This window comes from Oryx dammah, unplaced genomic scaffold (genome assembly GCF_014754425.2).
Source record: "Oryx dammah isolate SB20612 unplaced genomic scaffold, SCBI_Odam_1.1 HiC_scaffold_6, whole genome shotgun sequence".
Taxonomy (NCBI): domain Eukaryota; kingdom Metazoa; phylum Chordata; class Mammalia; order Artiodactyla; family Bovidae; genus Oryx; species Oryx dammah.
Window position 1 is genome coordinate 17,110,760 of NW_024070190.1, and position 15,507 is coordinate 17,126,266.

At 47.2% G+C, this 15,507-nt stretch overlaps 1 protein-coding gene across 2 annotated transcripts in view; it reads right to left on the reverse strand.

Moving 5' to 3' along the window:
- Positions 1-15,507, reverse strand: part of WDFY4 (WDFY family member 4) — a 247,195-nt gene that overhangs the window by 25,313 nt on the left and 206,375 nt on the right. For both annotated transcript variants that reach the window (XM_040242853.1, XM_040242852.1), the window contains exons 48-51: positions 8,558-8,600; positions 7,270-7,389; positions 5,324-5,441; positions 3,849-3,958 (exon numbers count right to left, since the gene is read on the reverse strand). In XM_040242853.1, coding sequence (XP_040098787.1) covers positions 3,849-3,958; positions 5,324-5,441; positions 7,270-7,389; positions 8,558-8,600 — 391 coding nt within the window. The remainder of the gene's footprint in view (positions 1-3,848; positions 3,959-5,323; positions 5,442-7,269; positions 7,390-8,557; positions 8,601-15,507) is intronic.

Genomic DNA, 15,507 nt, shown 5'->3' on the forward strand with positions numbered 1-15,507 from the left:
TGCGGCATTATCTCAATTATAAGAGGCTATCGTTGGGGAAACAGTGGAAACAGTGGCTGACTTTATTTTTTTTTGGCTCCAAAATCACTGCAGATGGTGACTGCAGCCATGAAGTTAAAAGACAGCTACTCCTTAGAAGGAAAGTTATGACCAACCTAGAGAGCATATTAAAAAGCAGAGACATTACTTTGTCAACAAAGGTCTGTCTCATCAAGGCTATGATTTTTCCAGTAGTCATGTATGGATGTGAGAGTTGGACTATAAGGAAAGCTGAGAGCCGAAGAATTGATGCTTTTGAACTGTGGTGTTGGAGAAGACTCTTGAGAGTCCCTTGGACTGCAAGGAGATCCAACCAGTCCATTCTGAAGATCAGTCCTGGGTGGTCATTGGAAGGACTGATATTGAAGCTGAACTCCAATCCTTTGGCCACCTGATGTGAAGAGCTGACTCATTTGAAAAGACCCTGATGCTGGGGAAGATTGAAGGCAGGAGGAGAAAGGAGCAACAAAGGATGAGATGGTTGGACGGCATCACTGACTCAATGGAGATGAGTTTGAGTAGACTGCGGAAGTTGGTGATGGACAGGGAGGCCTGGCATGCTGTGGTCCATGGGGTCATGAAGAGTCGGACACGACTGAGCAACTGAACTGAACTGAGCTGATAATTGTAATAACAGGTTTGAGGCAGAAAAACAAACACAGCAACAGTAGAGGTAGACATCAATTCTAAGACCAGCCTAATAAAATTTAATAAGACTTAATAAGATTTAACTGTGAAAAGAATAAAGGAAACCTTATTCCTAGGAATCAGAATATGCCACACTGCCACTCTTAAGCTGTCCAAACCCCTCTGCAGCGTGCACACTGGGCAGGCTACAGCCCAAAGAATGCCGCCTGCGCTCCTCCGGACCACAGCGGGAGTGCACAGGCGCCCGGCCGCACAGTCACGCAGTCGCTCAGAGGCAGACTCGGCCTCATCCAGAGCAAGAGCCTGCACTTTCTTCTGCTGACTCTTGCCTCTGCTCCTGCTCTGGAGATGCTGGACGTACTCACATCCCTGCTCTCCAGATGAGTGAGAACAGCTTCGCTGCCTGGATTCTGCACCTCTTCACCTTTCTTCCGCTTTTCCACTCTGGGATCCGCGCTGGGGATGGGGGCTGGAAGTCTCGGGAGGCTCCTTTCCTTGTCCCCATACAAAGGTGAAGCAGAAGTCTTTTGAGAAGAAACGAGTCTACCCCCAGGAGGCAGAGTGGAATGGAGGGAGAAGCCTGACTCCAGGAAGACACCAGATCATTCCTAGGGAGGTCTGCACAGGGCCACACATTCCCCTCAGATGTAGCTGTTGTCTTCATTCCCTAGAGACTACAGTTTCTTTTTTATGATAAGGGAAAAGCAGAGTCAGTCGGTTCTTTGGCTGGTTCCAAGGCTTGGACTAGTAGTGACCCATTAGAAGAGGCAGATCAAAGTCGGAAGGAGAAACCAATTCAGAAGCATCATGGACATGTCAACTTGGATGAGCCAATGTGTCCCAGATAGAGTTGAACCCAGAAAAACCAGGAGTCACATCAGACGTCAGCACTGGAGTCAAAAGAACTCAAGCTAATATGACTGCGTTGGTGCCACGTAAAAGCAAGTGAAATTGCCTTTGACCATCTCACACTGGTTTAGACCATCTCACATGGCCTTAGACCATCTCAAACCAGTTTGGGCTGGTCGCCATTGGACCAAACTGGTTAGAATAAGCTCAGACCTGTGTGACTAGCTTCAAAGTGGCTTTAACCCAGTAGGTTGGCAGCACAGCCGTTTCATCTGGCTCACGCCATGTGGAATGCTTTGACACAGTCCAGACTGTCCTGAATTAGCTTAAACCAGAGAGGGGCAGCTTGCACCAGTTCAGGCTGGCTCAGATGAGATCTGGTTGACAGCGGGGGGAAGACAGGAACAAGGGCGATTGACCCCTTTCATGGCATCAGCCCTGAGCTAGGGGCTTTGCCCACATTTCCTCCTTTAGTCTCAGTGGCTCAGTGAGATGTGCGTAATTAACCCTCATTTCCAGAGTAAAATAATACGCAGAAATAAAATAAAATACCTGGGGTGTAAATCTCACAGTTCGATGTTTCTAGTTCAGTCTGCCTCGTCTCTCTGTGAGAGGACCCTTGGCAACAGGTAGAGATGGGGCTGAACTTGGTGAGACAGAAGGGGCAAGGGGAAACTTCTGAAGCACCCGGAGCTCCCAGGGTGGAAAGCCATCACGGGAGGCAGCGCCTCATGGTAGGTGGGCTCATCACTCCACGTGGGTTGATGCTGAACAGCTGGATGGGACTCCTGGCATGGGGAACAGCTCAGGGGCCGTTTGTCCTCCAAACCAAACTTACTTAAAATGCTTGTTGCCTGAGAAGGACTCAGGGGAAGCACGCTTGTTATTTTTGAGTTAATTTCCAGGGAGGGGGGCGTTATATAACGTCTAGACAATCCATGCCTTCAAGGAGAGAGAGGACTGCGCCAAGAAACAAGACAGGAGGGGTCTGCTGCTGGTTGGAGAGAGAGCCTTGACATTGCCTATTTGTACCTACCCAGGGCCCAGATGATTGCTTTAGGTCTGACTCAGAGTGGCCTTTTGTCTTGGGGTCAAGGTCATCTGAGTAACTGTAAGGAGTGAACTTGCTGGTGAAGTCAGACTAAAACACACAATTCCTGGGATGCTCGTGCTTTTCCTTTGGTGAAGCTTGGCTGTCAGAGTGAGTCCCTGAAAGTTCAGCAGCCTGTTACCCTCCGTGGCCACGTCTTCCTATCTGTAGGACCCTTAAAAGGCCTCGATCAAGAGAGTCCCTAAGCTTGGATGCTGTGCTGTGTTCTCTTTGGAGTTGGCTGAGCCAGCCATCCGCAACTGGGATACCCATGGCTCTCCCCAGTCAAACCTTGTGTCCCTGGATAACCTTCATTCAAGATCCTGGGGGTGGCATTAGAGGGAGAGAGAGAAGCACGCCAGCCTCCCATGAGGCACTTTGTCCCGGCTGTTCCACATGTCTTGACACTAGCATCCACTCAGGGTCATACTGGCCTGTTTCCAGCCTGTATTGGACTGCCAGGTAAAATATAGGATGTCCAGCTAAATTTAAATCTCAGATAAATAGCAAATAATTTTTTAGTATAAACCACTGTTTATCTGAAATTCAAATTTACCTGGGCATCGTGCATTTTTATTTGTGAAATCTGGCAATCTTAAGCTGGCATGATATTCTGTTAATTTATGGGTAGGGAAACTGGTGAGTTTTCTTCTCCAGTTTAGCTGTTCATTTCAGTATTAAAAGTAATTTGTTTGTCCTTTTAAGCCTTCAGACTTGTACTTAGCATAGTTTTATGCATTCTGACATCACAAGTGATATTCTTTTCATTTTTCCTTCTTTGTGTTTATTTTTCTAGCCTGTGACCACCTACCTTACCTGCAAGGAGGTCTTCAAGCTTCCTGTGTCTCCTTTCCCACTAAAACCTATTTATGTTGAGTATGTTACTACCATATCTCATTCTGTATTTTTCAGTTTTTTGGTGAGACTGTTGGGTAGACATGGCGGTGTGTCCGTGAAGAGTAGCTTGCCTCAGCTGGATGGTCCAGGGTCCTGGGAGCGGTGGTAAGTGCAGAACATGGGCTCAAGGCTGGATTTCTAGCACGGGGGGTCCCTGCCTCGTCCAAGCCTGCTCTTAGCCTGCAAGAGCTAGCTCTGTGTGTGTGTGGGTGTGTGCATGTGCGTGTGTGTGCATGGATGTGTATGTGCATGCACGTGTTTGTGTGTGTGCATGTGTGTGCGTGCGTGTGTGTGTGTGTGTGTGTAGGGGGTCAGGGACGCTCACCTGCAGAGAGCAGAAGGCCTGGGTGAAGGGTGGCATCCGGACCAGGAAGGAGGCGACAATGATGGCCGAGGAATAGTGGGTGCAGTAATGGCACTGGGCGGCCATGTCTCCTGCAATGAAAGCACAGGCCTGGGTCACATCCCTGCCCATGGCCTGCCCGCCCCTCCCATCTCCCCCCAGAGCTTGAGTGGCAGTGGCAGTGGGTGGCAGCCGTGTCTCCTGCAATGAAAGCACAGGCCTGGGTCGTATCCTCGCCCGTGGCCTGCCCGCCCCTCCCATCCCCCTCCCCCCAGAGCTTGAGTATCAGTCCTGCACATCGCGCGGGTCCTAGCAAGTGGGCAGGGGCCTTCGGGGCAGTGTGGGATGCAGAAGAGCTCCTCAGCCTGCAGAGAACCTGCTCACCAAAGGCAGGGCTTCGGGGCTGAGTGAGCCTTTTGAAACCTGCTGCCTCCGGTACATGTATTCATTTATGGCTCACGAGTAGACATTCCTTATTTTGGTAGTTTCATGTTTTATTTCAAAGTGTTTGAGCAAACCAGTATAGCTGGCATCATATATATGACAGAAAATTTTCTCTTTAAAATACATCCAGTGATGTTTAAAAGGTGAACAGATCCAAAGACAAACAGAAAGCCTCTGAGAGTGCAGCTGGCGTGTGAAAGTGGCACAGACTGTAAAGGGAGCACGGGGAGGATGCATCTGGGAACCGGGTTCTAGAGCCGGGTGGATGCAGGCTCTGCAGTTTAGAGGCTGAGACCCTGAGTGAGTTGCTTGGCGTCTGAGTTCCAATTTCCTTCTCTTTACAATGGGCCATTGTGTGTGCGAATGCAGGCTGGTCTACCCTGGCACACGGAAAGCGCTGAGCGGATGTCATCTCCCTGCGCCCGGGAATGGAGGTGTTTTGGCACTTAGCACCGAAGTTCTCAGTCCTGATTCCCTGTTGGAATCTCCTGGAGCGCACAGACTTATTTAAATCATGATTTCCGGGGGTGGGACCTGGACATTAACATTTTTAACGAGCTTCTCAGGTGATTCTCACAGGCAACCAGGGTGCAGACCTCTGGGTTTGGGAGTTCTTTGCTGCTGCTGTTAAGTCGCTTCAGTCATGTCCGACTCTGTGCGATCCCAGAGACGGCAGCCCACCAGGCTCCCCCATCCCTGGGATTCTCCAGGCAAGAACACTGGAGTGGGTTGCCATTTCCTTCTCCAATGCATGAAAGTGAAAAGTGAAAGTGAAGTCGCTCAGTCGTGTCCGACCCTCTGTGACCCCATGGACTTGCAGCCTTCTAGGCTCCTCTGTCCATGGGATTTTCCAGGCAAGAGTACCGGAGTGGGGTGCCATTGCCTTCTCCAGGGAGTTCTCTATCCAAATGCAATTGTCTATAGGCTGGATGACACCTAAATCATTATCAACTCTCACTTCAAAGCATTCAGATAGAGCATTGCAGAAAAAAATCAAGCTGGGATCTACTCACCTTCAGTCTTCTCAACCTCTTTAAACCTCTGGATGAATTTCAGCTTCCTTTCCTTGGTCTGAGCTCCCATGGGCTTAGAAAGATCACGGAAAGTCTTGGGATTCATCAGGTTCAATGTCTAGAAAGTAAATGTGCAGCTGGAGTTAACTCCCCTGGACCCTCTTGTGCCCCGCGAGACTGCAGGAGCCACGGTCTTTAGTTTTATGGTTCTCTTTATTGGTTTATTGTCGTTCGGTCTGACCCCCCTCCTCTGGTGATTAGCAGGCCTGGTAGGGTTTTATGGCCCCACAGCCAGTGATCCACAAAGACTTAATAGGGGAGAGATGGAAAATGAGAGGAGGGGAAGATTGATTTCACACTGAACTCTTCCAAGTTGACCCAAATCAGAACATCGCCACCAGTTACCCAAGAGACTTTCAAAAGAATTCCTGTTCTCAATGGATACCTGGCTTCTGCCCTCGCTGAGCAGTTTGTGGTTCAGGGTTCCTGCTTAGAACTCAAACTGATTTTGTAGGCAGTCAGAAGGCATCCGTTTGGGGAGGAAATGAGAGCAATGGCCTTGTGTTTTGGGAGGCACCTCCCTTTGGGGGTGGTGAAAGCAGTCTTGACGCCCCACCCCCTGCCCTTGGAATACACAACAGTAGCACCGTGAAGAGTTTTCAGGGCTGGGTGTCCTCTGGGTTTGCTTGTCTTTATAGACGGAGGCGTTTCTTTACATGCCTCTTGCTTCCCACTAGTAGTGGGTCATCAGCTCTCCTGGGGAGGCAGGGCCTGCCACCACGGCTGGTGAGGAAAGGGGGCAGGAGTGAAGCTCCTGAGACCCCTTGAGTGACAGCACCGTGGAAACCCCCTCGGCTACAGCTGATGCTGCCAGGGCAGAATGGGGCTTCCCCATTGCCACAGCTCCTAATTCTCTGAAAGGTATTGGAATACCAGCTTTTTAGAAGAAATCTCCCACTTTTTAAACACTGATAAGAAATTAAATTTTAATACAGGATATGGGCTAAACAAAATGGGCTGGGGACCCACCCATTTGTGATATGTGAGTTGAAAGATTGGCAAGTTTCCTTTCTGAAACACCTTAGTCCCAGATGGTCACGCAATGAGAAGCAATGTATGGCTTGTGAGAAAAGGCTTGCTGTGTCGCGTCTCACGTTGGGATGGGAGCTCACAAAGGACTGAGGCCTCTTTCCCAAATTCTGGGGGTGAGCTGTCTAAACAGCTCGAGGCAGCACTGGGCAGGGCTTATCTGTACTGGTTATTTACATACACAGCCCCACACGTCTCCTTATGGCCGGAGCCCAGGCAGTCAGGACACTGCTCCGTAGCCTGGCTGTCCCCCAGCGGCATCACCTTGGCCAAGCTTGTCACTTTTCTGCTCCTCCCTCCTCTGCTTGCTGAGGTCCAGGGACAGAGGGCAAAAGAGCAATGAGCCAGTCTTGCCATCAGCCTCCATTAGGGCTGCATGTCTCGGTCCAGATCCAGGGTGATATCATCACCTCCACATACTGTCATCTCAGTTACTGAAGTCAGGTTACAGGGGAAGAGTCTGTTCTCACTGGATCTCTGTGTCTCTCGCTCTCTCCCTCTCCCTCCCTGTTCCTCTCTACACGTTGGCTCTAGGAACACATCGTATGGCCCTCTGCACTTGACGGACCAGTGTTGGCCCTTGGCAGTATCTCAGCAGATGGGCATCTCTTGCCTTCATGGTAGCCGTGAGCCAGGAAACCCTCTGGGCACATGTCAGCTACTGTCCTAGTCATGGGGGCTGGGACAGGAACCCAGGCACCCAGACTCCAAAGGCCAGGTGAGGGGCCAAGCCTGGGTCAGCCCTCAGGCCCAGGTGGACTGAGCCCGTTGCAGAGGCTCTGCATGACCTCAGGTGCTCTGGACATCAGGGTCAAAGAGTCACAGGGCACCTGCATACCACCCACGTGAACACGTACCTGGGAGGTGTAGTCGGCCAGGACCCAGGGGAAGACTGGATACTGCATGTAGTCATTGTAGGTCCTCCCAGCCAGGGTGTTGAGGTACATGAGGTACTCGAAGTTGCTGATGTCTCTTTTCTGCCAGAAGAGACAAGGCTGGGATAAGCCCAACACCACTGGTTTCCTCCTGAGAACCACAGGGGTCTAACTCCTAGACTTGCGCAGGGGGCCCAAGCTGTGCAGGTGGGAAGGCACGTAGCTGTGCTGCTCCCAGTGAGCCTTGCGCCTGGAGCCAGGCGACTCCGCTCCCAGTGAGCCTTGCGGCTGGGCCGGGCGACTCGGGGCAGCGACGCTAATTCCAAGATGAGCTGAAGCAAATATAGTCAGGAAGCGAAGTTGACTCGGAAAAAAACACAGCTCCGAGGTGCAAGCCAAGGCTAAAGCATTCTTATGTGTTAACTGTTGGGTGATACTCAAAAATTGATTCAAATAATAGCACAAATGCCAGACCTTCTTACTGCTGACTGCTTTATGATTGAAAATATAAGCTAGGGTTTCTTTGCAGTCACCAGGAAAGAGGCCCTCACCAACAGGCTCAATGATCTGCTTTCTTAGGAACTTGAACTTTCTTTCTTCTGACTCTGCCAGTTAGGATACTCCATATTCTTAGGGCCCTCTGTTTCAAGATGTATAGTCATGAATGGAGGCAGGGAGTATATTTGGGAAAAATTCACCAAGGCCACTTGGCTAATGAGCAGCCAGTAGAGACAACATCTCTGCTGGGACCTGCATGCTGTGGTCGGTCTTTCCTTTCCTTGGCCTGCTCCTTGGGAAAGGATTTTGGACATGAGTGACCAAGATTTACTTTCCTGTTGCCATGGGCTCTGTATGGCTGTCTTGGGGTCCTTTCCTTCCACTGAGAACCCGAGGCAGAGTGTCAGTTCATCCAGGCTGTGAGCCACATAGGACTTTCTAGGAAGTGAAGTGAATGTTGTACCTTCCTGAGTTGTGTGTTCATTTATACATACGTGTACACCTCCACGGATGGAGCGTGTGTGTGCACACAGGGCTTATGTACGTGTACACACACGCTCACACGAACTCCCCAGCCCTGACTCAAGAATTGCCTTTCATCACTGAGATCTTTTCAGGGAAATACTTGAGACATTTGAACAAATTAATAAAACAAGATCCCTCCCGATTCACCAGTGTGCTTTCTCTCTTCATTCCTGGGGCCTAAGCTATTTGCTGATTTGCTTTCCTGAGGGTTTCCTTGAACCCACAGTGTTCTGAGGGGTCACTGTACCTGCCACTTCTGCAGCATGGTCCTGTCGGAGCTGGGGTACCTCCTGTGGGAAAGAAAATGAGGGCGGTGACCAAATGTCTCAGGCACAAATGGAGGGAGGGCTGGAACTTCCTGGGGCTTTGTGGGGTTGGGGCATCCAGAATGGCCATCAGCTTCCCAGGGCAGCAAGGTTATTTCCCAAGCTCTTCTTGCTCCCACACTGCCTTACTGAAGGCTGGGTTCTTGCCATCCCCCTTGCTATTATATGATTCCAGAATATACTGCTGCCGGAAAGCCCCAGGGCCATGCAGGAGAAGGTCTGGAGTCTCACACTCTACACTGGATTTCCCATAACCACAGCTTGGCCTTTGCCCATGTGAACAAAATACATGGGACTACAGTACATTATTTGTGAATATAATATACCGACACGTGGATGTATGGCTAAAAAGTGCAACGCTACAGAAAGTCATGCGGTATAAAACAATAGTCTGCAAACTACTGTTCCCACCCAAGAAATATCTAGTTAATTTCCAAAAGAGTTTTAGCCATATGGCAGTCTATTTGCTCACACAATTTAAAAGGAATTGTTCTTGGTATGTGGGATCATCTTATCCATGGGGGTCTCCACCCTGCTTCTAGAGGTGCCCACATTGTCCTGTGGCCACAGTAGCGGGGCAGCCTGGCACAGAGGGATGGGACCTAGTGGGAGCTTCCCCTGTGCTGGGCTTGGTCCTCACGAATGATGTTTGTGTGATCACCTTTGGACATCAATCTCTGTGATTTATGAGACTTGAATCTTGTAATGATTTCATGATTTGAATCTCTGAATGTATCCACGAGATACATTTTTGGCAACAGTACTGCTAGGCTAAAAACTATGAGAATTATCTAGTGTGCTACATATGGCCAAACTGTCCTCTTAGGAAGTTGTACCGATTCATATGACCACATATATAATGAAGGAATACAAATCAAACCAAAGAAACACCATCTTAAGCCATGTGGTAGGGAAGAGTGTCAAAGCGTGTCGGATGCAGTGTTGGGGAGGGTGTAGGGAAGGAGCCTCTCCATGTGACATGCTGCTTCTGCTCAGCAAGAATGTACAGACCCCAGTTCCTTGGCCTCTGAGGTTCTGTGGTTCCTTTTCCAGCTCTATTTCTTTTCTCCTCTGTTTCCCTGAGATGCCCCTTCTGCTCCCCAAACCAGGTTTTTGTTCCGCATGTTCCTCCAAGCCAAATCAAGATCCGCCACTCTCCAGCCATGACCTCTGCCTCAGTCCTGTTCAGGTACCCATGGACTCTGCTTCCGCACACATCCTACAGGGACGCTCAGCCTACAGGGACTGGACCTTCGTGTGGACAAGGCCTGCTGCCCGAGTGCCCCAGAGGCCAGCACCTCTTCATCTTCCAGCACAGCACTGCTGTGGTGTCTGTCCAGGCTCCCCACCCTTCCTCGTTCAGTACCTTCCTTGGCAGATTTTCTACAAACAGAAAGCAGCTCCCTTGCTGGGATTCACCTCTTCCCCCGAGTGGAGAAATCATCATTTCCGTCCATTTTATTCAGGCAAACAGTAACAACAGCAAACAGACAAAACATGGTCACATTTATTGCATTAGCTTGCAAAGACCCAAGTGGAGACAAGCTTTTCTACCCAGTCTATAAACCGGAAGCCCCCAGTTTCAGAAAGCTTTAGAGCCCAGGCTGGAGACAGCGAAGGTCTTGACCTTGAAAAGAATGTGTTCTGAGCCTTTCTGAGGATGTGGGGCTGAGCCTCAAGGGTGTGGAGTTAGTACAGCAAAGCCTGCTGAACTTGGTACTTTTAGAAATCTGACAGTGGACGAGGAATAGGCGAGCAAAAGTCCAGGAAAAGAGAGGGCCTCTGTTTTTCCTCTTCCAGAAAGAGTTCTAGAATTTTGCCTGTGGTCTTTTGTGACATTGCCGTCATGTGGAATGGCACGCAGAAGATAAAGGCAGTTTACCATCCTGCTGCGCATTTCACCGGCTATGAGCTCCAAGGAAGATCCATCATTTCCTTACCATCAAAAAAAGACACCGTTACCAGCAGTGCCCAGAAGCTCACCTAACCAAAGGTGAGTTCTCCCTGAAAGATTTCTTTTTTTCAAAAAATTATGTTCATCTGAAGGCAATTATAGAACTTTTGGAATGGTCTATGTGAATTTTATGAATATCTCATCATTAAAGTACTTCTTTCAGAACTGATACTATCCCATAATTATAGCATAAGCTGTAGATTAAACAAGATGCCAGAGATCACTCTTGGCTTTCTAAAGCTCATCTAAGGTTGGAGGGAGCCCACATGGGAAAAAGCATCATCGTTGGAGTCACTAGAACCTGGGCTCAAATTCTGCCCCCACCACTTGCTTGCTCTGAACTGCTGTTACCTCATCCTTCAAACATGGCTGACCCAGAAGTGCTGGGGGGCAGGTGTGGCTATGGGTCTGGGACAGGTTAGCACAGGTGCGCATAGGGCTCCTTCGGTGGGTATAGCTCTCGTGGATGTGGATGGTATCCTAGAGCAGGAATGATTCTTTTTACTCTGGGAGGAAGAAGAGTGTGGAAAACAAGTGAAGATTTGTTTCTGGTCAAGCCCTGCCTTGTTCTGCCAGTACCATTCTGAATATTGTTCTGCCAATACCATTCTGAGAGCTCTTGGAATAACTGTGCCACCTGCGAGTCAGACCTCCTGCTTTGCCAACTCAGGTTGCCATGGAGTCTGTGGGGCAAGAGCCCAGGCCTTCAGGCCACCTGGGATGGCGTTGAGAAGAATGGAAGAGTTTAAAGTCACTGAGGCCTAGGTAGGTCACTCTGCTTAATCTGAAGGCGGCCTCTCATGGTGGGCTCACAGAGGACATCTTACCAACTCACCCTCACCCCAAGACAGGTGTCTAAACTCCTCCGGAAGACTCCCATAGGTGGGACACTATCTTCAAGTAGAACTTTGTGGCCGGTCAACAGCTAGGCTGGGTTCAAATTCTTTCCTCTTTTGAGGGTGATTTTTACCTGTGCTGCTTCACTTTAATCAAATCTGTGTCCGTGAAGCCCTAGAAGTGGTCAAAGCTTGAGTACTGCTGCCACACGGTACTGGGGCGTTCTCTACCCCAGAACCCCAGTGCCCATGGCTTCTCACTGTCTTGCCTTTGACTCCAGTCCCTTTAGTCCAGCGCCACCTGACTGGCACCTCCAGTCTACCCTGAGCCTGTCTCTCAGAATGAGCCAGAGGCATAGCCCAGGAACTCACATCTCTCCTAGGAGGCTGGTAGAGAAGCCTGCCAGTGGCCTTCAGAGGGTAGGCTAGCCCAGGCCAGAATGGTCTCTGCCAATGGACTCATCTGGCTGGAGGCTACACCCTCTCAGCCCAGGAAAGGATGGGATCTGAGGTGTCCCTGCCTGTCCTTCTTCTCACCTCTGGGATTAGGAGGCTATGGCTAGTCCTTAGACACTAAGAAAATAACCAGGAGGAGCCTGGTTACAGGGAAACTGAGCCTCCAGAGCTAAAGTAGACATAAAGACTGATGCCTCTCCAAATTCTCCTGTATCTATTCTATTCACAAAACAGATATGAGGCCACGGTGAAACGGGTTAGTGAGTAACTAAGAGGTGTCAAGAAAATACAACCCACAATGAGAAGAAAACTCACTCATCTTGTCAAACTGGAAGTGCGTCTACTAATGGTCTGGGCTGTGCCTCAGGGCAGCATCTTTTGCCTGGGTGTAGCTCTGGAGGAGCATGCTGGGGAAGCAGTCTGTGGGGTAGGCAGAGTTTTCCATGAGAAGCTGAGAGACTGCTAATAGAAACATACTCCCTCCTCATTTTCCTTTCTCAGAAGCAAATTTGGGTTTAGTCTAGTTTTCAAATCTAGATTGTAGGTCAATGCTTGCATACTCGTTGCTCAGTTGTGTCCAACTTTTTGCAACCTCAGGGACTGTAGCCCACTAGGCTCCTCTGTCCATGGAATTTTCCAGGCAAGAATACTAGAGTGGGTTGCCATTTTCTACTCCAGGGAATCTTCCTGGCCAGGGATTGAACCTGCATCTCTTGTATCTCCTGCACGGGCAGGCAGATTCTTTACCACTGTGCTTCCCTGTCGGTCAATAGAAATCCAATAATGGAGAGGCATTCTTGGAAAATAGAGATATCCTCCTGAATTAAAGGATATTGACCCCTTTTATTGTAACTTCCTGTCTTAACAAGTATGAATCTATTATTAAACAATAATAATATTTATCTAATGCATTAGAAGCTGTAAAGACTTTTTGTTTGTTGTCTAGTTTTCACAGGGACTCAGTGAGATAGCCGTGATCTCTGTCTTCAGGTGTGGAAATGGAGGTGGGGTAAGATATGGTGCGCAGACTAGGGAACTTCACTAGGGTTTGCTAGAGCCTAGTGCAGGCACCCATGGGTTCCAGCATACCAGGCTTTGCAGAGCACCTATTGGACCATACCTTGACCACACCTTGGCTCCAGGCCCTGACTCTGCAGACAACTGCTTTCCTCGGAAGGGGAAAAGAAAACAAAAGCAAAAACACAACAAAAAACCCCCCAAAATGACAACAAAAATCTTTGTTCTGGCTGGATTAGAGGGCAGTTATCTGATTGTCAACTTGGGTATATTTGGAGTTAAAACTGAACATTAGCAAAATTACTGAATTATTATCGCACAGCTATGCTGTAAACCTGATGCTGCTGATGCATGGAAAGTCTGGAGGTGTATATAACTTCAAATTACCTCTAGATGCTGAAACCAAGTGGCTCTAATTTTTACAAAGTTTTACATGTCTTCAATTTAAAATGCATTTATCTAAACAAGTGGTACCTAATCAAGAGTAGAAGCTTTTACACAGCAAAGGAAACCATAAACAAAATGAAAAGACAACCTAAGGAATGGGAAAAAATATTTACAAACAGTGCAACCAATAAGGGCTTAATTTACAAAATATACAGTTCATACAACTCAAGAGCAACAACAACAAAAAAACCCAAACAACCCAATTGAACACCAGGCAGAAGACTTACATAGACATTTCTCCAGAAGAGACATACAGATGGCCAACAGGCACATGAAAAGATTCTCAACATCGCTAATTATTAGAGAAGTGAAAATCAAAACTGCAATGAGATACATCACACCAGTCGGAGTGGCCATCATTAGAAGTCTACAAATAACAAATGCTGGAAAGGGTGTGAAGAAAAGGGAACCCTCTTACACCATTGGTGGGAATGTAAATCGGTACAGCCAGCATGGAAAACAGTAAAGAGGTTCCTCAAAAAAACTAAAAATAAGTTGGCATATGATCCAGCAATTTGATTCTTGGGCATATACCCAGACAAAATTGTAATTTGAGAAGACAGACGGACCCCTATGTTCATAGCAGCACTATTCGCAATAGCCAAGACAAGGAAACAATCTAAATGTCTATTGATAGGTGAATGAATAAAGATGTAGTGATATATTTTATATTTACACAACGAAATCGTACTTAGCCACAAGAAGAATGTAATAACGCCATTTCAGCAACACAGATGGACCGAGAGATTATGGTACTAAGTGAAATGTCAGAAAGAGAAAGACAAACACCATGATATCACTCACACATGGAATCTAAAATATGATCCAAGTCAGCATGTCTACAAACCAGAAACAGACTCACAGTATAGAAAGCAGAGTTTGGTCGCCAAGGTAGGGGCGGTGGGGTGCTGGTAGGGATGGAAAGCAATGGGAGTTTGGAGTTAGCAAAAGCAAACTCTTATATATGGAACGAATGAGCAGCAAGGTTCCACTGTGCAGCTCAGAGAACTGTTCTCAATATTCTGTGACAAAGCATATGGAAAAGAGTATGACAAAGAATATATAAATATAGGTGTGTTATTTGTTGTTGTTTAGTTGCTAAGTCGTGTGCGCCTCTGGTGACCCGGTGGACTGTAGCCCTCCAGGCTCCTCTGTCCGTGGGATTTCCCCGGCAAGAATGCTGGAGTGGTTGCCATTTCCTTCTCCAGGGGATCTTCCCAGCCCAGGGATCAAACCTGTGCCCCTGCATTGGCAGGCAGGTTCTTTTACCACTGAGCCACATGGGAAGCCGTATGTGTGTGCATATATATATGTGTGTGTGTGGACATAACTGATCCACTTTTCTGTACAGAAGAAATTAACACAACATTGTAAATCAACTATAGTTCAATAAACTTTTTAAAAATTAAAAATTAATGTATTGTTTTCATATATTTTCTCCCTTAAAATATTAATTTTATTTTTGTTCATCTATGTTTTATAACTTTCAGATTACTTATTTTCTAATTTAAATTATATGCTTTTAGAAAATTCTAATTAGAAAGGCACTAAGTTTTAGAAGTTCAGGTAACTTTAAATTTTCTAGTCTTCATTTGCTCATTATGTTAAATCCATTTATTGTCTAAATTAAATGATCAATTTTATTTCATTTTGGATCGATATTAGTATTCACATATTTAAGAAGTTTTATAGTTAACTGTATTTCTAACTTAATGGCTTACCATATTTTTATTTTTTAATTTGAACTTTTCCATTTTCCTTTTTCATACCTTCCAAAATTTTCATTGCTTGGGTTAATTTTGCATTTCAAATGATTTATTTGAAAATTATTTTATTTATTTTTTAATTCAACCTGGGTAATACAGTTTAAAATATTTTTATTTTTTTGTTTCTATATGCTAAGTCATTTCAGTCATGTCCGACTCTGTGCAACCCCATAGACAGAAGCCCACCAGGCTCCCCCGTCCCTGGGATTCTCCAGGCAAGAATATTGGAGTGGGTTGCCATTTGCATTTTCAAATTTTCCTATAATGTTATTTTATTATTTGCAAAATAATTTTAACATTTAACCTTTTTGCCAAACAAATAAACAAACAGATAAGTCCAAAAGAGCAGAAAGAAATACTGAGGCAAATTACAAGGAAGTCAAATGATATTTCCT